Source organism: Triturus cristatus, chromosome 5_1 (assembly GCF_964204655.1).
Source record: "Triturus cristatus chromosome 5_1, aTriCri1.1, whole genome shotgun sequence".
NCBI classification, from domain to species: domain Eukaryota; kingdom Metazoa; phylum Chordata; class Amphibia; order Caudata; family Salamandridae; genus Triturus; species Triturus cristatus.
Window position 1 is genome coordinate 213,691,405 of NC_140587.1, and position 21,848 is coordinate 213,713,252.

Here is a 21,848-nt window from a genome sequence, read left to right on the forward strand (position 1 = left end):
GTCGCGGCTCCACCTGGCAGAGACGGACTTCTGCCTAAAATATCCGAGCCCTGCTGACGTGGTCGCGGCTCACCTTGCACCCTAGAGAACTCTGAGCCCTGCTGAGCGACTCGCGGCTCCTGGAAGATTGTCCAACCTCCGACACCTGGACTCGAGTCCTGCAGATTTGGACACCCTCAAGAGACATTCCGGTCCGGCTGGGCCCCAAAGATCGTCTCGTATCCCCCGGCTCGAGGATTGAGAGCCGTGCGCCGGATACGCCCCCGCATTGACCCCGATTCTAAGACTGTCCCGCTACCCCTACCCCAACCGAGACTTTGTGAGCCCTTGCTCTACTTGTACATACGCCTCTGCGGATCATAAAGATCCTGATACGTACTCCAGAATCTACGGTGTGGTGTCTCTGTGTTGCCTGGTGCTAAATCAGCGTGTACGATCCTAGGTACGAGACCCAGCCCTGAGGGGGTCTCCGGCCAGTGCTCGGCTATTTCTCCCGGAAGGGTGGGGCGCAGGGTGGTCAGGTACATATTCTGTCCTTCCCTGAGGCAAGCCCTTCTAACAACACCCGACTACAATCCCACACAGGCTCCCCGAATAGTCACTTTAAATGCCTCCCATAGGGTCCCTATAGATTGCACCGTACCAGTATTATGTAGAAAGTAGTCCGATATAGCATCTCGAATCCCCTCACAAAATACTGGGTCAAGTAGGGAGGAAGATTGCAAGCGCCATTGAAAGGGGGAGGAGGTACGCGTCGGCAAGGTGATGCTCAAAAGGACCGGGGAATGGTCAGATAAGGTCCTTGGTAGATGTTTGACTTGCACAGTCCATGTATTGATATCCGTCGTGACCAGCCAATAGTCAATACGGGACCAGGATTGACATGCATATGAATGACAGGTACCCTCGCGTGTGTTCGGGTGTCGTAACCGCCAAGGATCGAGTAGCCCTAAATTTTGCATACCGCGATGTATGGCGGAGGTTGCCTTCTTCAGTGTGGGTTCAGCTAGGGTGCACCTATCTATCGCTGGGTCTAACACCGCATTAAAGTCCCCCCCACATATAATGGCAGATGGGGGTAGCTGGCATATTTTACCCCATAGCGTTTCATAGAACGCCGGGTCGTCAATATTGGGACCATAGATATTGACAATGAGGATCAGTTTACCGTACAGTGTACCTTGTACCAGTACAAACCTCCCCGACTTATCTTCCTTCACATACACTGGGTGAAAGGGGGTACCTTTCTTTATTAATATCATGGCTCCCCTAGCATAATTGGAATATGAGGCTGCCAGCCGCACTCCTGCCCATCTGGTAGCCACTGTAGAGGCTGCCCGGTCAGTAAGGTGGGTTTCCTGCAAGAGGGCTATCTGGATGTTGTGACGATCCAGCTATGAAAGCACCTGTCTCACCTTTTTGGGATTGTTAAGGCCCCTAACATTCCATGTCACCCATGAGACTGTGGGCACTTTAGCCCCGGTCATAATGAGTGTGGGTAGTTATTGTAGCGAGCCATCGTGCAAAATTAGTATTCAAGTGGAATTTGGTCTGCTGCTGGTGCGCCATCAACACTATCGTAATGATACAGACTTCCCCAACAAACTCCCCCACCCACTCCAGCATCCGAACGACACCAAAGACCCCAACCCTCAGAACCAAAAACACAGCTGCATGTTGCAATTAGAACCAACAAAAGCACCTAAAGGGTGCAAGATCACAGATAACAAAAAAAAAAGGGGGGGGGGGGTAAAATACGTTAGTTGTGGGGTACTCCCTTTGTGGAGGGTCGCTAGTGGCCGTTGGCCCCCAGTAGATACAGGGAGGGGGTTGAGGTGAATATACTCGGACGTAACACCCGGTGGTATACAAAGCTAATAGCAACGTTCAGATCATAATAACATGCCTTCTATAAGCAGAAAGAGCAGGCAACAGAATATAACAAGCGAGTATCAAAAATGCGTAATACGCACTATGACCTGTAACACAAACATGGAAATGCAGTGACCGTAGGGCAATAGCTGGATAATAGACATCATCATTAATCATTAGTAACATAGAATGTCAGAGCCCACAGTCTGTAAATAAGGCCACGTCACACTCGTTCCAGTCAGCATAATTCTCACGTGTTCAGCTCTTTGCACCAGCTCCAGCATCTGCAACCGGCTCCAACGCACGTGCCGAATCCTTCCGCTCAATCTGACGCACATATTGTAGGGCTTCTTTAGGCGCCAAAAAGATGCGAGCTTTCCCTGCGTGGTGTATCCTCAGTCGTGCAGGATATAACATTGCATATTGTATGTGCAGTGTCTGTAGCTTTTTCTTTACAGAGTGGAATTCCCTCCGCGCCTGTTGTACAGCCATGGCGAAATCAGGGAACAACTCAACCTTCATGCCCTGATAAGTGGTGACTCCCTTCTCCCGGGCCAGGCGCAGCGCCGTGTCACGATCCCTATAGTTCAGGAGACGAACTATAATGGGACGCTGTAGCGATCACCAGCGCAAGAGCGCCGACATTGGACCAACAGAGAAGAAAGCGCGAAAGAAACTACGTTTCCCAGCAGGCCCCGGGGCGCAAGTCCCGGAAAGGGCTACTTAAGCACTTCCGCGGGAAGCGGAAGGTGCTTGTCAACTGTTTTCAGTGGAGACCTGTGGCGGAGGGTATTCCCCGCCGGATTTCAGCTAGAAGACTTTTCAGCGCTTCGAGCAGAGGACAGCCCCGTTCCACCTAGAGGGTGGCGCCGAGTGGAGACGCTATTCGACACGGAATCAGCGAATCAGATAAGGTAACCCGGGAGAGACGCCTGAGAGCTCTCTTCCCGAGTCCGCTTCCTTCTTAACTTTGGTTACTCCGAGACCCGCACTCGTGTGCTGGTTCCATCCCGTTAGGAGACTACGGACGCACGCGGTGCGTGTACCTTGTGTCCCCTGGTATTTCTTTACGAGTGTGAAGCAACACTCCTTCCCGGAGCACGATCGAGACTACGGACGCACGCTGTGCGTGTACGTTGTGCCCCCTGGTATTACTTACGAGTGTGACTCAACACTCCTTCCCGGAGCACGATTCGAAACATTGCGAGCCGTGCTCGCGTATTGTTTCGTTACCTACAGGACCAGCGGTGGCAGACATTCCTGTTTCCCCAAGAGACGCTACCGAGAACTTACCCCTCGAGGAATTCCCGTATTGCAGATACGTTGTGCTACTTCCCAGCCACCTGTGTCGTAACAGGTGGGTACTTTACCAGGAAAACGGGAAGCGGAGTCCGTCTGTGTACCGTTCATCCCTGCAGCATTGACTCTCGCTTTCTCATCCCTGCAGGTTGTCCGTAGCCCCGGAGAGTCTTCCTACCGTCCTGCCACGTCTCTGAAGGGATCCTCCTCCTCCCGGTCCTGTGTGTTTTCCTTTCCCCCGGAGTCCAGCCCTCGGCAGTCGAGTTCCGTTCTCCTGCCGGGGTTGCACTTCTGGGGATTTGGGGATCTTATCTACAATCATCGTCCCTGCTGAGCTCAAGACAGCAGGTCAGTGGTGTGTGCTAGTGTGAGCTACTGACAGTCTGACAGCCTTGACAGACGCGGAGGAGCCCCTGGTATAGGTTTGGCTGTTAATGATCGATGAACTCTTCCCACAATGAGCACATTGGAGAAGTGTTCAGCCCCTAGCATATCTTTGAGCAGTGTTTTCACATATGTTTCCATGGCCCCAGTGTTGGTCGATTCGGGAATGCCCGTAATGCGTAGATTGTTCCTGCGCGGACGGGCTTCGAGATACTCGTTCTTGGCCTGGATCACTTCAAGTATTTTCTCCATGCTGGAGCACGATGTGCTGACGACCTCCACCTTGTCTTCTGTCGTGGAAATACGTTGCTCAGCTTCAGCTATTCGGGCGCCATGCTTGTCAATTTTGGCGGTCATATTATCCATGCGCAAATTGAGGTGGTCAATCTTCGCATCAATAGTTTGCAAACTCTGCTGCATAATGAGCATCAGGCGCTCCAGCTTGGTATTCGTGCCCTCTTCCATTTCTGGCTCAGTGTCTGATGTGACTGGGGCTTGAGATCTCGGGAGCCGACGCGCTTCAAAGTTCAATTTTGTCTGCTGTTTGTCTGTTCTTCCCATAATGAAGCTTGAAAGTAGCGGACTCAAGCGCACATCAGATCTAGATCGTGTAGGCGGTAGCGCGTAGGGGACCCGCTGCAGACTGGATGGTTTGCGTCACTTGGTGCAATAGGTACACTACAGCGTTGTGGTCCTTAATTATGCAATTCTAAGGTGTTAGCACCCCCACTGACCACCGATTGCAACCAGTCCGATTAGGAGGCCGTGAGGGTAAGACAGATTTTGCTTTGAAGAGTTCAGCCCAGTGTAATCAATGGATGTCACCACCTACCACCCCCAACCAGGCAAGTCTCTCACCAGCGATGCGTGCGCCGTCGCCGCCACTAAACCAGGCAGCACGGGATAGGGGCAGCATCCTTTAAATAATGGGCATGCCGCACATTGAGTGCCCAATTAGAAATGCAGGAACATGCACCCTGCCACTACCTCCCCTGAGCGATTGCCAGTTGGTGCAGCAGCAGGTTTTCAAATAGGCAAATCAAGAATTAGCAAACTGCCAGATGTAAAGAGGGTGAGAGGATTGCTTTCCTACCTATCTAGGTCAACCTGCCTTTCTACTGGGCAATCTTTAAGGTGAGTTTATAGATCCATATGTGGATCAGCCTATGAGAGCTGTCTAGACTGGGTAGAATGAGACTTTGCCGATTTTATATCAAATTCTGTGTAACAACCTGACAAAATACATTAAAAGACACTGTGTACTTGGTTATTGACAAAAGCATAAAGCAAGTTAACCATAAATATGCATTTCTATAATCCTACTGTGGGAGACCAAAACTATGCCCTCCTGAGGTGGTCAATATTGAAAATAATCTTTGAAAAATGCAGCGTTATGGTCGGAGGACTTACTCTCATTAACACATAATTTGCAAAGTCCACGATAAAAAGCTACAAATCTACTTCCATAGGTTTTCTCCTACGCTTTCAGATTTCCAGCTTTTAGGCATTGACAGGGAATCCCAATACTAGTTCATAGAAAGTATGAATCCTAGGTTTCCTTGAGTACTCAAATCCATAAAATATACACGTTTAATTTCATAACCTAAAGCATTACCATTTACCACAATTTTTATCTTGGAGGGAGAAAATATTTTCCCTTATAAAACATGAGTATGTTATTTTTCCTTACCTACACTAACATGGAAAATCAACAACTCATGCCTCTTGTAGGCGCACTAACGCATACGATATCATGCAATGCCCATTTTTAACTCATTCACTACTCACACCGCATCTACATGACCCCTGTGGAGTTTCCCCACATCGCACCAGATCGGGCACTTGCCTTCAGTGCAGAGAGGAGGGGGCGGACTTCATGCACTTAGCCGGGAGGTGTTTCGGGGTTAGACATTTTTGGGAAGAGGTGGTGGAGAGGGTGCAGAGTGGCGCTGGTCTCCAAATGGAGTTGATACTGCAGCACTGACTGCTGGCACATGTCCGGAAACATAAAAAATGTAAGACAGCTTACAAACTCTTGCAGTTGCTTATAGTGCTTACGCGGAACAGAAAAGCAATAACTTGGATGGGATGCGTGCCCCTGAGAGTGATGCATGGATAAGGGATGCTCGCGAATGGACGCTGGCAGAGGAGGCCCTTATGAAAGCTAGTCATAGAGATGACAAACTAGATGAGCATCGAAGGTAATGGAGGAAGCTATGCAATACGTTCCTGAATACTGGATTGAATGGGAGTGATCCGAATAAATTGGGGGTGGAGGCAGAGCGAATACACAACAGAGGAAGAATCGAACTAGGTATATTGACGGGCTATTTGATTTCTGTTCCATGGTCATTCTCATTCTATGTGCCTGTGAGATCTCGATCTATGCATGATACCCTGATGTTTATTTCACTAATTTGTGCTGTTCATTGCTGTACACCTGATGTATGAGTTACTTACCTTCGGTAACTATGTATCTGGTAGAGATGATTCTAGCCGCAGATTCCTTCACGTAGAATTATCCCCAGGCGTGAGACTGGATCCGAAACTTTTTTGCCACAGCATCCCTGTGCGCCAGGGGCGGGACGACATCACGTGACTCTCCCCAGACGTCGTCCGCGTACGTGACCTCAGCGAGGTCACATAAGACCCGCCCCGGCACGCCTTTGTCAGTTTTCTTGGGAGAACTTTTCCGCACCACAATGCTGAACCACCAGATAAAAAACTGTGGAAGCATGGGAACAGTGTGCGAAGAGCAGAAAAATTGGAAAGAAACAGTGACTAACAACACCACCAGAGTAGTGTCAACACCGAAGAACCCAAGGGCAGGGAAAGAAGAAGAACAAGCAGGAACCTGCGTAGTCACCCTGCCAGCACAGACGACCTCCCATCCCTGTGCCCCGAAGGCAAAGAACATGCGTAAAAGTCATGGGACACGTAATAAACCCACCCCCCCATCCTGAGCGAGGAATGGGACCAGTCCCAAGACAGACAGGGAAAACAACTTCCAAGTCACCCCAACCTAGAGTACAACCACCCACAAGGGACAAGGGCAAGACAAGGCCAAATGACCCTTAATCAGAGGCTAGCAATGGAAGGAAGGGAGGGGAGGGAGGACAGGGGTAGAAAGCAATCCCTCCCCCAAACCTGGAGTAGCCAGAGCAGCAGGGCACCGGAGCACCGGAACCCCATCCTCCAAAGGAGGAATGAACCACCCCCAGATGGAGCCAACCGTCAAGAACAAGGAAGGCCCGCGCAGGAGACACAGCTCTCCACCGGGAGGCGAGTACCGAAGACCAACCCAAGGGTCCTCGTAGAAAAGGGGAGGAAGGGCGGGCCGTGAAGGAATCTGCAGCTAGAATCGTCTCTACCAGATACATCGTTACCTAAGTTAAGTAACTCTTACATCTGAGAGACTACTAGCCGCAGATTCCTTCACGTAGAATTGATACCCTAGCCATACCCCCTGGGAAGGAGGGTCTGCGAAAGGACCCCACCAGCCAATGCAGAACAGAGGGCCCCACAGTGGACCAGATCTGTGGATCAGGTAGAACTTCACCCCTGCCAGGCGAAGGGAACCTCCACAAGCAGAACCCCACTGACCTCAAGGGGATGGAGGAGGGAAAGAAGGCTGAAGAGGCTCATACACTCACAGCAGAGGAACCAAGGGCAAGGATGGAGAGGACGAAGCACCCCACTCCCCCACAAGGCAACATAGCTTCCGCCCAATGCCAAGACAGGAAAAGCGGAAGAAGAAGAAGCCTAGAGGGCCCAAGGAAACGAGAGAAAAGAAGGCGAACCCACTCCAGATAGAAAGCAGCCTGCCAGCCAGAACAGCGCTGGCAGTCAAAGCCACCAGAAGCAAGAAGAACAGCCCAAGGCCCCAGGAAGGCCGAGTAGGCGACGCCTGGCAAGGGAGAACACAGGAACATCCCAGACCTCAGGACAGGAGCAGGGAGAGGAGGAGATGCCCGGGCACACCACTACGAGTGGCCGCGCACAGAACCTCAGGAAGCAAAAGCAACCTACCTAAACGCCATGGAGAACAGGAACCCGAAGGCGACCAGAACCCTCTAGCAGAGCGCAAGCTATATGACAGCTACCACTACCCCACATAGGGTACAAGTCCCATGATATGGGAGCCCTTTTTGGAAGGACAGCAGAGGAAAAACAAAAGAGCCACGGGGAAATAAACACCCCGCTGAAGGCATGATAAGCAGCCCAAGCAAAGCAGAAGGCCCAATCTCAGGGCCAAGTCCGCGCAAAAACTTCTGCAGAACCCGCACAAAATCAACACAAGGGCCGCCCAGCAGCCAACACAGCTAAAGTTCCAAGGATGGACGTAAACGGCCAGAAGACACACTCCACAGCCAGAACAACCGGCCTAAGAAGGCCCAGAATCAACCCAACTCAGAAGTCACTGAGGAGGGGACGGAGGAGGATAAGGCGGACAAGGAGGACGGAGCCCTGCCAGGGCATGGAACAACAGGCTGCCATCTAATGGAAGGTTGATGAGTCGCTCCCGAATATTCTCAGGAAATACTCCGTCCCGAAGCCAAGCATGGCGACTGAGAGCGACTGAGGAAGCCATGGCCCAGCCCAGCACCTCTGAGACGTCCAGAGCGGAGCGGAGAATAAACGCCGCAAGCTCCCGGCCATCCAATGCATGATGCCGTAAGTCCACCTGACCAGACTCCTGGGACGCTGCAGATCCCAGAGACTCAGCCGAGCACCACAAATAGGAGGATGCCATAGCAAGCAAACACAAGGTGTTAACGGCCCGCAGGGCCGTGCTGATCGAGGCAAACATGTTGCACTCCCAAGATTCCACCCAGCGGGCCTCTCGGGATGGCGTTGTCAACAGTGGCGGCAGGGAGGGAAAAGCAACTCCGCAAAAGGGGGCTGGCGGCTGAGGGGTGAAGGGAAAGACACGCCGGGTCACGCGGCGCCAGGAGGTGCTGGTGCAGAAGATGCTGAGGCACCGGGTTCCCTGAGGCAGGACACCTCCAAGCCCCCGTCAAGGAAGAAAGGAGCGAACTTTCGAAGGGAAGTAAGACTTCCCTCCCACCAGAGCCCTGGTGGAGTACCTCCAATAGAAGGATCAGCCGGAAAGTGAGCCACTGGGTCACCCATGCGCAGGATGCCCACAGCCGTGGACACCGCGTGAGCGAAGGCTGCACCCGCCTCCGTAGGGCCCCGCGGTGGAGAAAGCAGCTCCTCCGTGGGCGACTGCTGCAAACTAAGGCGGCTGTCCCCGAGGCCAAGTGGGACGGGCAAGGGCCAGACCTGGAAGTCAGAAGGAGCCGAAGAATGAGGGACCTGCCGCTCTTCCGATGAACACCTCTGCCTCAGGAAGGGTGGGGGCCGCCCTTCGATGCCAGTGAGAAAGACACCACACGGCGACCAGTCTCCGGGGAGGACGACACCAATATACAGCCTGCCTCCGGAGAAGGAGCGTCCGAAGACAAATGCGCGGTACGACTACTGCGCAGAGCCGTAGAGTCGACTGCTTGAGGCAGGACATCGGCACCATCCGGCGTCACCGGACAAGGTACCTCCAAGTCACCCCGCACCGGAGACCGGAGTAGAGCTGGAGCCGCGCCGGCTCCGGGGTGGTGCCGGAATGACGCCGGCCCGACCCCCGCCGAGGCAGCCCCCTGCGTGGGGGAACGAGACAGGCCTGGGGAGTGGCATTAAGTCCTCCGCCAGCCGCGGCCCTGAATGAGGCGAAGACCGCTCAGCAACCCATGTGGTGGCGCCAGGGACGATTCAACCCCGACTCGCCCTCAGACGAGGCAGCCGCCTGTGGGGAGGGATGAGAGGGGCCCGCAGAGGGACGAGGGGTCCTCGCTCGACCCGGAGCGGGACGAGGAGGGTCCACCGACCCCTGTGACTCCGCACGGTCCAGCTGCTGCCGACGCCATAGCGGCGTCACCTCGGCCTTAGACAGGACCACCTTGTCAAAAGACCGAGAGGGGCTTGGGGATGCGACCCGAGGCCCGGCGACCTCCCGCGACAACACAGGGACTCCCACGGGAGTTTGTGGAGAGGCATAGATGCCGTGGCCTGAAGGAGGGGCCCCAGAGTAGCCGCACCCCAACAGCACCACATCCTCCAAGCCTGGATCCGAACCAGCCGGGGCCGGAACCACCGGCGACGCCGCGGAGGGCCCTGCTCAGGGCGAGGGATCCGCCGACGCCCCAGGAGGGGAAGGAGGAGGAGACGCCAGCGAGGCCTGCAAAGCCGCCGCGTATGTCTTCATTTGGACTCTCCACGCCCCTAACACCGGGAAGCGGTGGATAGGACGACACACGGGGCCGCATCACCCGCGGAGAGTCCACGCCCCCGGAAGGCCGGAAACCAGCCCCCGGGGACAAACTGCAACACTTACCCACTGGGCAGCGACGCTCACGTGACATCGGAGAAGGGCGAGGACGATGACCACAGCCGTATCTGAAGCCTTCTGCCGAAGCAGACCGAGGGGAGGACGTCGACCTGGAAAGATGCGCAGAGTTTCATCTGGCGCTCCCGCCGTGACTTCGGCTTCAACTGTTGGCACGCCGCACAATCTGTGGTGCCGTGATCCTCCCCCCAAACACCATATACAAATGAGGTGAGGGTTCGTCGCCGACATAAGACGCCCACAAAACGTGCAAGTTTTGAAGCCCGAAAGCATTCGCACATTGTTCCACCAAAAGGAAATGGAAGAAAAAGGGGCCCTAACAGGCCCATAGCAAGGATCGGATCCGCGTTGCACGCGAAAAAGGAAAAAAGTGACATAGGCGCGCTGGGGCGGGTCTTATGTGACCTCGCTGACGTCACGTACGCGGACGACGCCTGGGGGGAGTGGCGTGATGTCACCCCGGCGCACAGGGATGCTGTGGCAAAAAAGTTTCCGGATCCAGTCTCACGCCTGGGGATAATTCTACGTGAAGGAATCTGCGGCTAGTAGTCTCTATCAGATGAGTCTTTTTTAAAACCAATAAATAAAGTTGTTACCCAGGTTTGGACTGAGTTTGAGATTTTTCACCAACTCTGCAGGGTGCCCAAAGCAGAAACACCAACAAATCTAAATAAGGCAATGCAACCATCTGGATTTCCACAACTTCCCTGGTTTCTCTTTCCTTGTTCTTCCCAGGTATGCTCCCAAGGTCCAATTGTTGTTACACAATTTTTTCTTAGAGAGAAATATCTCTATAGTTGGTACTATTCAAAGTGCTCACATTTTGTAGAACTGTATAATCATATATCTGTTCACAATTGTAGATACACCTGCAAGCAAGACATTCCATGCCACCATTTCTAATTCTTGGTTAGGTTTTCACAAAGTGCTTTTTATGCACACCTATCTAATACTTAGATGCACAATAACATTTGAGTTGAACCTATTAAGAGCAGTCCCAGACCTTGTAGAAAAATGTAGAGAATTCATAAGAGCATTACAACATGTTTGTAGCGACTTATTGTTTTGTGTAGCTTCATAAAATAAAAAAAGAAGTATGCAGTGGAGCTCAAGGTTAACTTTAGTCCTTTTGCATAAATCTTGAATATAAACAACTGAAATGTAAAGACAATATAGATAGATATATTTAATAATACAATATAATGTAACTCAATATAATGTAATTCAATATAGATATTGAATTGCAATGTAGAGAGATGGAAACTATCTAGGCCATCTTACCTATTGTTAAGGCCTCGAACAACCGGTCTATTGTGCCATTATCCTTGACAATTCCAGATTCTTGGATCCGTTTCACAAAATCGCATTGCTGCATATGCTTTTCGGGTAGTTCAAAATTCTTTACATGGTCATCTGTTTTTGCCACCTCTCTTTCTTTTTCCATAACCTGGCTTATAAGTCTTTTCAGCTCAGGTTTCCGTTCTGCTTGTGCACGTTCAGAGGGAGGCATGTTTTCAACCACTTTTCTCACGAGATCAAGTGGGAAAATTCGGATGTCTGTTTTATACAAGTTCTGGAAATCTGAAAGTGCCGGCTGGAGTTTACCCTGCATCAAATAAATGAGGCCCCGCAGATAATAGTATTGTGCCATCAAGACCGAGTTCTCAGAGGATGGATTGTTCATTGCACGAGTGAGGCTGTTGCAGAAGTCTACATAGTAGGATTGGACAGATCGGCTCATCAAGGGAAAATTGACATCAGGTAACTTGAAAGTGTGCACTGTCTTTTGGGGTATTCGTAAGGCTAAAAGACACAAATACAATACATGTTAAGATTGAGTGCAGACTGTACATAACATTACATTTTTTGTGAGAATGCCAGTTATAAAACATTTACCATCAAGATGAAGTAACAAGGATAAGATCTGATCAGGAAGACTGGTGGTGTATGGGACGGGCAGATAGAACTGACTGATTTAGGATTATATAATTTTTTCAGAAAGTAAATTTATTGATTTTACAACCAAGGTCAAATAACACACAGTAGTTTTAAAGTAAAATCACATATGAGACACCAGATGGAAAAAGTATTAAAGACTTGCATGGAACTCCCCATCAAGGCCAGAAAGGTCCCACCACGACCCCAGATTTTCACATTCTTCAGAGGGCTCTTTGGTCCTGGCACACCAGTCCATCATGGAGCACAATTCCTTCATAGTTGGAGGCTTGAGGGATTTCGAGGGGAGAACAATGTCACGTTTAGCCACAACAGCTCCAATGGTAGTCCATGCACTCTCACCACTGGGTCCCTCGACATCCTCCAGAACACCCAGATTAGCCCCACGAGGTGAGCAGTCTAGTCTCCGCATAACCTCAGAGAGAGCAGTGAAGATGAATTACAAGTTATTTAGCAATGACTGGACAAGCCAAACCACATGGAAGAAGTCGCCATCCTTGGCCGGTCACAGAGGCAGGCGTACAGAGAGCACCCATCCTTTAAAGCAGTCTTGGGGTATAACATGCAGTGTGAAGGAATTTGAGTAGAATGATGCATAAGTGAGAGGAGATGATCAATTCCTGCCAATCACCATCATTGAGGTAGCCAATCCAGTGCTTCCACTTGGCCTTCAGGGCTCCTAAGGTTTCAGGGAGTTCACAATTAGATGTATATTCGCGAAATGCCGCCCCGGCCCAGCGGTGAGGAGGGGATTTGGGCCTCCAGAGGGCTGCACTCTGGCAGGTCACGCAGCAGCAGGTGGTATTCCGCCAGTCTGTAGCGAGGCAGCAGATACCTGTAGAATTTGGTCCTATGGAGACTGAACTCCTCCTGGAGGTCCCATAAAATACATCATATGGGAGCTCCTGCAAACGTTCCTCAGGTGAGAGATGCTATTAAGGCCCCAGCGAGTCCATCCCTTTGAGGTGGAGACTTGGGACACCCAGCAGCCAGCCACAAGGGGGTCGCCTGCATCAACCATCAGTCCCATCCAATCTAATCGAGGGCCACTTGCCAATACGGGAGTGTTCCTCCTGGTCTCAGGCAAAGAATAAGAAGGTGGAGTCCCATATAACTATTTCAGGATACGCTGGCGGCCAAGAAGCGTGATTTACAGATGAATTGTAAGGTCATCCGGATCTCTGAACAGCCAGTTATTGTCCGCGAGGAGCTGTGCGGCCCAATAGTACAGTCAAACATGGGACATCCCCATACCACCATGGAAGGCCGATTGAAAACAGATGAAGAGCGCTATTCGTTGAGTCTTATCCGCCAGCAGAAATTAGTGTAGCATCCCAGATAATCTGTTAAGCTAGGATTTAGGGCGAAGAGGGGGTAAATTCTGCAGGGTATGAAATAGCCATGGAGTGCAATCATTTTGAAAAGTGCCACTCTTCCCAGGACATTAAGAGAAAGGGAGGTCCATGTAGTCCCGAAGGGTCTGACGCAGCAGTGATGTCAAGTTCAATCATAAAATGAGCCCAGGGCTACAGTGCAATGGTCACCCCTAAATAAGGAAAGTTAAGTCTACGCACAAGAATGCAGTCTTAGCAATCAACTACCTCCCGGCCCCCTCGGATTGGAACAAGGATGATTTACCCCAAATAACCACCAGCCCGAGGCACCACCATATACAACTTAAAATTTAGCTTAAAAAAAGGCCCTTTTTCCACACATTTTTGTGTGGGATCATAGTGCCCGCACAAATGTCCTACTACCCAGCGTTCCCCCTGGTCTCCCGAATAAAATGATACCTCACTTGTGTGGCTGTTCAATGTACAATCAGCTAAAAATGCATTTTATTTTACAAAATGTAGCCCTAAGAATTCACTGCGCTGTACCCTTAATCCCAATGTTTTTGGCTCTTTCCAGTCACAGGCCCTTGCCCACCCACACAAGTGAGGTATCATTGTACTCGGGAGAACAAGGGGAATGCTAAGTGGTAGGACATTTGTGCCGGCACGGTAATACCACACAAAAATGTGTGGAAAAAGGGATTTTTTTCAGCACAATTTGAGGTTTGCAAGGGATTCTGAGTAGGAAAATGTTAGGGGACCCACGCAAGCCATACCTCCCTGGACTCCCCAGGGTTTCTAGTCTTCAAGAATGTCAGAGTTTGGTAGATTTCCCTAGATAGCCGCTAAGCCCGGGGCCAAAAACTCAGGTGACCCCCCCCCCCCTTGCAAAATCAGGTTGTTTTGTGATAGATAATTTTGGTGTCTCCACAATACGTGTTGGGCCCTTGCTTGTCGTGGCTACTTGACCCACCCACATGAGTGAGATACCATTTTTATTGGGAGACCTGGGGGAACGTTGGGTGGTAGGAAATTAGTGTCAGCCCAGTGATCCTACAACTTTACCACACATAAATTTGAGAAAAAATTTATTTTTCAACTAAATTTGAGGTTTGCAGGGGATTCTGGATAGGAAAACGTTGGGGTGTCCACGCAAGCCATACCTCCTTGAACTCCCTAGGGTGTCTAGTTTTCAGTCAGTCAGTCATAACCACTTTAATCGATTAATTAAAATCATAAAAGTACATCACAATAATTCGTACACATAAAAACTTTACAAAATACAGTTTAAAAAATAGTTCACATAGTGGTCGACCAAGCCAATAAATATGCCCCTAACAACAGTATACAAACTGAGCATCAAGTTTTTTCCTTTTCCTTACCGCAGTTACTAAAAAATTAGCAATATTAAAAATTATCCATGGGGAGTCAAGTAATTGAAGGTACATCAGTGCTGGTTTTACTTGGCAGAAGCCTCTCCCTTGTAGCAAAGGTAAAATGTACTTTGTTCTAATTACTGTGTAATGGTTACAGAATAGGATAAAATACGTAGTATCCTGAATTGAACTGTCGTCGCAATTACACAAAGCAGCATCTTCTGGTTTGCACCAACCTTGAAAACTACCTAAATTAAAATGTATTAAATTAAAACGAAATCTAGTCAGCAGCCAGCGGTGAAAATGATTCGAGACTAGTCTAAGATAGGGCTCAATCTGGGGGGAAGTTATTAATAAAAAATGTGTCCTTACTGATGCTTTATTGAGTTCCACCCCCTCCCGCTCTAGAGACCTTAAAGTCAGGAATTGGGTTTTAATCTGGTTAACATCCCCTTTAGCAATTGTTTCTGGATTGTCATAGAGCTCAGGGCGCCCTAAGATGTAAAATGAATTCTTAATGTACAGGAGCCACGGTATATCTAGAGCTCTATCTAGCCCCATACAGTCTTTTAAAATCAATCGATTCAGGGAGAGTTCGGGGTTCAGCCATGTTTTCAACCAGAATACCAGGGGGGCCAGGCTAATATGATCAGACACATAGTTCATTCCCAGTTCTTGATGGATTGAAAAAGTCGGGGTAGACTGGGGGACGGAGAGAATAGAGCGAAGGAATTTATTTTCTACAGTTTGTACGCCCTCTGCTTTTTTATATCCCCAGATAGCAGCTCCATAGGTCGCTAGGGCCAGACATTTCGCCCTATAAATAGCAAGAACTGCCTCACATGGTTTGCCACCCAGCCGTCGAGTAAAACTTAATATAGCTGAGGAAGCTCTACCTACGCTATTCTTCTTAGCTAAAAGCTGGGGGGTCCAAGAGCACCTATCATCAAACAGGACCCCCAGGTAAGTAAATACCTTTACCTTTGTAACCTCAACTCCATTACAGTAAAAGGTTTTTCCTCTGTTTTTACACATACCCAGGGACATAACGTGTGACTTAGTGCTATTTACCACTAAATCGAGAGAGTTCATGAACTCCCCAAAGGAGTTCAATAGTCGCTGCAAACCTAGAGGGGTACGTGCCAACAACACGGAATCGTCCGCGTACAGGAGAACAGGTAAACCACTGTTCCCTATACGCGGGGTGTCCAGGCAGGCCTTACCTAAAACAATATCCAATCTGTTAATATATAAAGTGAAGAGTATAGGGGCAAGGATGCAACCCTGGCGAACCCCTCTAGATGATTTAAAGTGCTGTGTGCATTTCCCCTCATGAGACACCCTTATAGCAGCATGTAGGTCTCTGTGCAAATCCGCAAGAAAAAGGACCAAGCAAGGATCGATGCCCATTTCCAACAGGATCGTCCACAGCTTTGATCTGTTGACCAAATCAAAAGCTGTGGACAGATCCATGAAAGCCAAATATATGGTACCTTTAATTGATTTAGTGTACTTGTTGATTAACATGTACAAATTAAGACATTGGTCCATGGTACCTCTGCCAGATCTAAAACCATATTGGGCCTCCGATAAAATCCTCCTCTCCGATACCCAGTCTGAAATTTTGTGCAAAATCACTTTGCCCAGGATTTTCACTGCTGAGTCAATTAGCGAGATGGGCCGGTAATATCTCGGGTCCCCCCTCTCTCCCTTCTTAAAAACAGGTACAATAATCGATTTGGACCAGGACTCCGGAAACCCATTCGCCACACTAGCATTAAAAACGTTAGTTAAAATGATACTCCAAAGCTCGGTGTCACCTTTGTAGAGATCCAAAGGGACTCCGTCTGGTCCTGGGGCTTTATTTGAGGCCGAATCTTTTATAGCCTTACAGACTTCATGTTTATCAAAGGTTAGGTGGTCAGTGTGAGACGGTGTTTCAGAGGCCTCCGGGTTGACCAAGGTTATATTGCTAGCATAAATTTGTTCAAAATGCGTCAGCCACTCCTCCTCTGGGATATTTATTTCCAAAGGGGCATTTTCTTCTCCTGTTAGGAGTGGGCTATTCACAATATTCCAAAACTTGGCACTATCCTTGAGGACCTCCACCGAGGTTAGTGCTTCCCAGGCCTCTTTCTTAAGTTCATTTTTACGCCTCTGAATAGTTATTTTATAATTTTTCCTTAAATGAGAAATTAGGGCCTTATCCCGGGGTTGTTTTTTCAATGTAATTAATAAGGTTTGATGGGCCCTAGAACAGCTGGAATCAAACCACTTTTTCCCCTGAGATGGGCGCAATTTACTGGTAATAGTAAGGTCAGAGGTAACCTGGGAACAGATATGATCATAGGCAGAAATAATTTCCCCCCCCGTAGAGGAGGGGTCCAAACACTTCCCAAACGCAGAACTATTTTTTACCAGTAAGTTTTCCATGAAATCCTCTGGGACTACTTTGGCCCATTTTAATTTCCTTCCGTGATCACAGGGGACTAACGTAACAGGTGGGGGTAGAGCCAGGGTTACATCCTTGCGGCAAAAACCCTTATCTAAAACTAAAATAACAGGGTTGTGGTCACTAAATGGAGACCGGAGAACAAAATACCTAAAAACCCACTTTAAAAGAGCTGGTGATAAAAAAATATAATCGATAATTGATTCACTGTCCCCCGCTTCAAACGTGGCCACCCGTTGACTCTTGGATAAATGACAGGGCTCAAACAGGTCCGCTGAGTGAAGCAGCTCCTCAAGGGCTTCTCCCTTTATAGAATGTTCAAAATGAGGGGATACAGCGTGCGGGGGGCCATGTAAATCAACAATCTTACAATTATCTACACAAAGATGAATATTAAAATCACCCATAAAAACAATTTGTACCAAAGTGGTCTGACGAGTCCTATAAGATTCCAAAAAATGTAATAAAAAACTAAGATTCGCGTTCACAGGAACACAATCCCCAGCATTATAAAAGTTAATAAACAACATTTTATGTTGCGACTCTAGTGTACATTCCAATATTTGACAGTTAAGAGAATTTGTGTCTAGCTTAGTGATCTTGGCCTTTAATTTTATAGAACAAAGGAATAGTAGGCCACCTTTAGCTCTTCCGGCGGGTGATGGAGATGCAGGGAGAAAGAAAGATTTAAAACCATCAAGCCACAGGATATTTTCCCTAGACCACGTCTCTTGTAAGGCTATAATGTCAAATGAAGAGATGAATTTTAACCAATTTGCATCTTCTTGTTTAGACCGTAGCCCGGCTATGTTCCAGCTCATTAGTTTCACACATACACCATAATCCTCAAGATTAGTAGGATCACCACCGATGTCACTAAGTATGGGGACTGATGAGGGTAGTCAATCATTAGCGTCTAGTTGTGACAAGGGTAAAAACCTATTTGCTAAGGCGATAGTGTTTATGGGCGTGTCTATCCTATTGTTGCTGGGGTAACCCTGGAAAGGGGCTTTAATAGAGCACCAAGGATCGGGATCAGCACTAGGGACTGCACAACGGGCCACAGGCAAAAGGCGCACCGTTCGTGTTGGGGGATGATATCTCCCTCGAGTCGAAGAGGAGGTAAGGGGCAATGGATAAAAGAGGCTTAAAGGGACAGCCCTAATGTTAGAATCCCTAACCCAATCAAAGGCGTCCCATAACAAACGAGGGGCTACATAAGGATTGTTAAAATTTACCACCACACAGTCTCCCTTAAATTTTTTCTTGGTTTTACCTATCCATCCAACCCGCCTGGCTGTCAAAATATAGGGCGATATATTGGCATCACCCGAGCAGTTCTGGTCACACCAGATTCTGGTATCTGCCAGTAGTTCCTCAGGTGTTTCGCTTTTCCCTTGCAAGAGTGGAGGCACATTTACCAAGATAACCACCAATGGAACAGCCTCAGGGGGAAGATTAATGTAAGGGTGGACTGGGGTAGTGCTTGAAGTGTACTCACTAGCAACATTAACCTGAGATGATACATGGGGCTGTGAGCTCGTATCCCTATTTGGGTGCCCCGCTTGAGCTCTGGACACTGGAACTATAATGGTGGGACTTGGGTTTGACAATGGGTCACCAGGCTGTAACCTGGGAGATACACCCGATAACCCACTAGAGGGGCCAGATGATATTAAATGGGTCGAGATAAGGGAAGTACTCTTTTGTAGTGGTTCAAATGCCTTGGTCATAGCTAAAAGTGTAGACTCAATTCGGGCACATTTCTCTAATAAACTGGCCACACACATATTCAGCGTATCAACTATGTCTTTAGCAATGTTAGTAAGGGACTCCTCAAGTCTACTAGTGAAAATATTTTCCACCAAGTCCCGGACAGATGAATGAAGGGAATCAGCGTACACTTGGGTAGGTTCCGATGTATTGCGACTGGGTAAAAAGTCCCGCTTATGTTTATTTCTTTTGGCCATTTTCCTTGTGCATTTTGGTTGGGGTTTGGGTTGTCTATTAGTGGCAGGGGGCTGGCAGATGGTAGGTTTAGGCGAGAATAACGGGGGGTCAGGGGCCAATATGTTTTCAGCATCATTTAGATGGTTATGGTTCACAGGTGGGGCGCCAATAATAACAACAGGTTCTAATGGAACTGGGATGGGCTCCGATGACTGTAAGAGGCCAGAGTCAGGCGGTTCGTTAACATTGAGGCCCAATTCTCTCTCTGCCTGAGCAATTTCCGAGGTTAGAACCCCCACAGCAGAGGTTAGATATGAGATGATGCTTCCCGATTTTCTAGGGACTTTGGCTTTAGTCCCCCCTTGGGCCTGGGTAATATGTAATTTCCGCTTACCCATAGTTGCGTCCTGATGATGTACGGGAAAGAAAGTGGGCCCGGCCTGGTCTAGTTTTCAAAGATGTCTGGGTTTAGTAGGGTTTCCTAGATGGCCCCTGAGCGCAGGCCAAAAACCTAGGTGAATCCCTTTGCAAAACCAGGTTGTTTTGTGATAGGTAATTTTGATGTCTCCACAATACGTTTTGGGCCTTTCCCTGCCGCGGGAGCATTACGAACCCACACAAGTGAGGTATCATTTTTTTCGGGAGTCTTTGGAGAATGCAGAGTGGGTTGAAGTTTGTGGACCCACACAGGTTCCTGGACTTTACATCACAGAAATGTGGGAAAAATGTGTTTTTCAAAAACTTTTTTTTTTTTTTTTTTTTTACAGAGTTTGAGGTTTGCAAGAGATTCTGGGTAAGAGAACCTGGTGAGCGCCACACAAGTCACCCCATCCTGGATTCCCCTGGTTGTCTAGTTAAAAAAAATATATAGGTTTGCTAGGTTTCCCTAGGTGCGGGCAGAGCTAAGGTTCAAAATCCACAGCTAGGCACTTAGCAAAAAAGGGTCAGTTTTCACTGTAAAAATGTGGCGTGTCCACGTTGGGTTTTGGCCCATTTCCTGTCGCAGACACAAGGCCTACCCACACAAGTGAGGTACCACTTTTATCGGGAGACTTTGGGGAATGCGGTGTGGGTGAAATTTTATGTATCCACACAGATTCTAGAGCTTTCCATCACAGAAATGTGAGGAAAATCGGTTTATTTTTTACAAAGTTTGAGGTTTGCAAGGGATTCTGGGTAACAAAACCTGGTGAGTCACATAAGTTACACCCTTCTGGATTCCCCTGGGTACCTAGTTTTCAAAAATGTATAGATTTGCTAGATTTCCCCAGGTGCCGGCAGAGCTAGGGTTCAAAATCCACAGCTGGGCAAACAACAAGCATTTGCAATGCAATAGGTCTCGCATTGCGGATAGTTTGAGGTATTGACATTGCAAATAATAATGCAACGCCAATAGCTCATACTTTCAGTAATGCAAGACCTAGTGCATTGCAAAGGCTTGCGTAGTAAGCCAGGAACCAGCATTGTATGTCTCAGTGCAGTACCACAAGCGGCTTCAAAATGTCCCTTGTGAGCAATGCACTATAACTGCATGTCTCGGTTCAGTACTGCAAGCTGCCCCTAGAGGTCCCTAGTGAGCAAGGCACCAGCACTGCATGTCTCAGTGCAGTACCACATGCTGCTCATAGAGGTCCCAAGTGAGCAAGGTACCAGCACTGCAGACCTCTTTTGGTCAGATATGGTACTGCACCCGACAGAAGATATGGTAAATCCACCCTATCCATAATGCATTGCATGCAAGACAGTACTATGAGTACATTTATATAACTATGTCCATATATACAATTAGTATCTTTGACAAAAGAATTACATTATTTTCGGACTGAGTTGTACTCTGTGTGGAGCCGATGAAGAGAAATTTATAGACTGTCTCATAAATGTGAGATGTTCTAGTGAGCGAAGTAACCACTGCCAGCCTAGCTTAGGACCAAGTGTGTGCTTTGCCTGAAGCCTTTTAAGAAAATAGTGCCTTGAGGCTATAATTAACACTCTGGGAGTAACACATGTAACAGGGGTATCCTCATGGGAGGTTACAACAAGAAACATGGCGGTACTAAGGATGGAATCAAAAAGATGGGCGGAAAGTGGGTGGCACATATCCTGAATACAGCATGTCACAAAGAGACATCACAAGCCCTGCCTAGGCTAGGCCTAGAGAAGGGTCAATTTTCACTGTGAAAATGTGGTGTGTCCACATTGCGTTTTGGGCCGTTTCCTGTCGCGAGCACTAGGCCTACCCACACAAGTGAGGTACCATTTTTATCGGGAGACTTTGGGGAATTCGGGATAGGTGGAAATATGTGGATCCACGCAGATTGCAGACCTTTCCATCACAGAAATTTGAGGAAAGTGTTTTTTTTTTGTTGTTTTTTTTAACAAAGTGTGAGGTTTGCAAGGGATTCTTGGTAACAGAATCTATACAGCGCCACTCAAGTCAGCCCCTCCTGGATTCCCCTGGGTGTCTAGTTTAATTTTTTTTTTTATAGGTTTGCTAGGTTTCCCTAGGTGCCGGCTGAGCTAGGGTTCAAAATCCACAGCTAGGCACTTTGCAAAAAAAAGGGTCGGTTTTCAATATAAAAATGTGGTGTTTCCATGTAGTGTTTTGGGCCGTTTCCTGTAGCGGGCACTAGGACTACGCACACAAGTGAGGTACCATTTTTATCGGGAGACTTAGGGTAACACAGAACTGTAGAGCAATTGTTATTACCTATCGACTATCTATGCATTTCTGCCTTCCTAATGTAAGACAATGTGTAAAAAAGAAGTCACTTTGAAAAATGTCCTATAATTCACATGCTAGTATGGGTACCCACAATTTCGGA

At 48.5% G+C, this 21,848-nt stretch overlaps 1 protein-coding gene across 2 annotated transcripts in view; it reads right to left on the reverse strand.

Moving 5' to 3' along the window:
* Positions 1–21,848, reverse strand: part of DENND3 (DENN domain containing 3) — a 757,020-nt gene that overhangs the window by 292,124 nt on the left and 443,048 nt on the right. For both annotated transcript variants that reach the window (XM_085604830.1, XM_085604832.1), the window contains exon 13: positions 11,240–11,761. In XM_085604830.1, the coding sequence (XP_085460956.1) occupies positions 11,240–11,761 (522 nt within the window). The remainder of the gene's footprint in view (positions 1–11,239; positions 11,762–21,848) is intronic.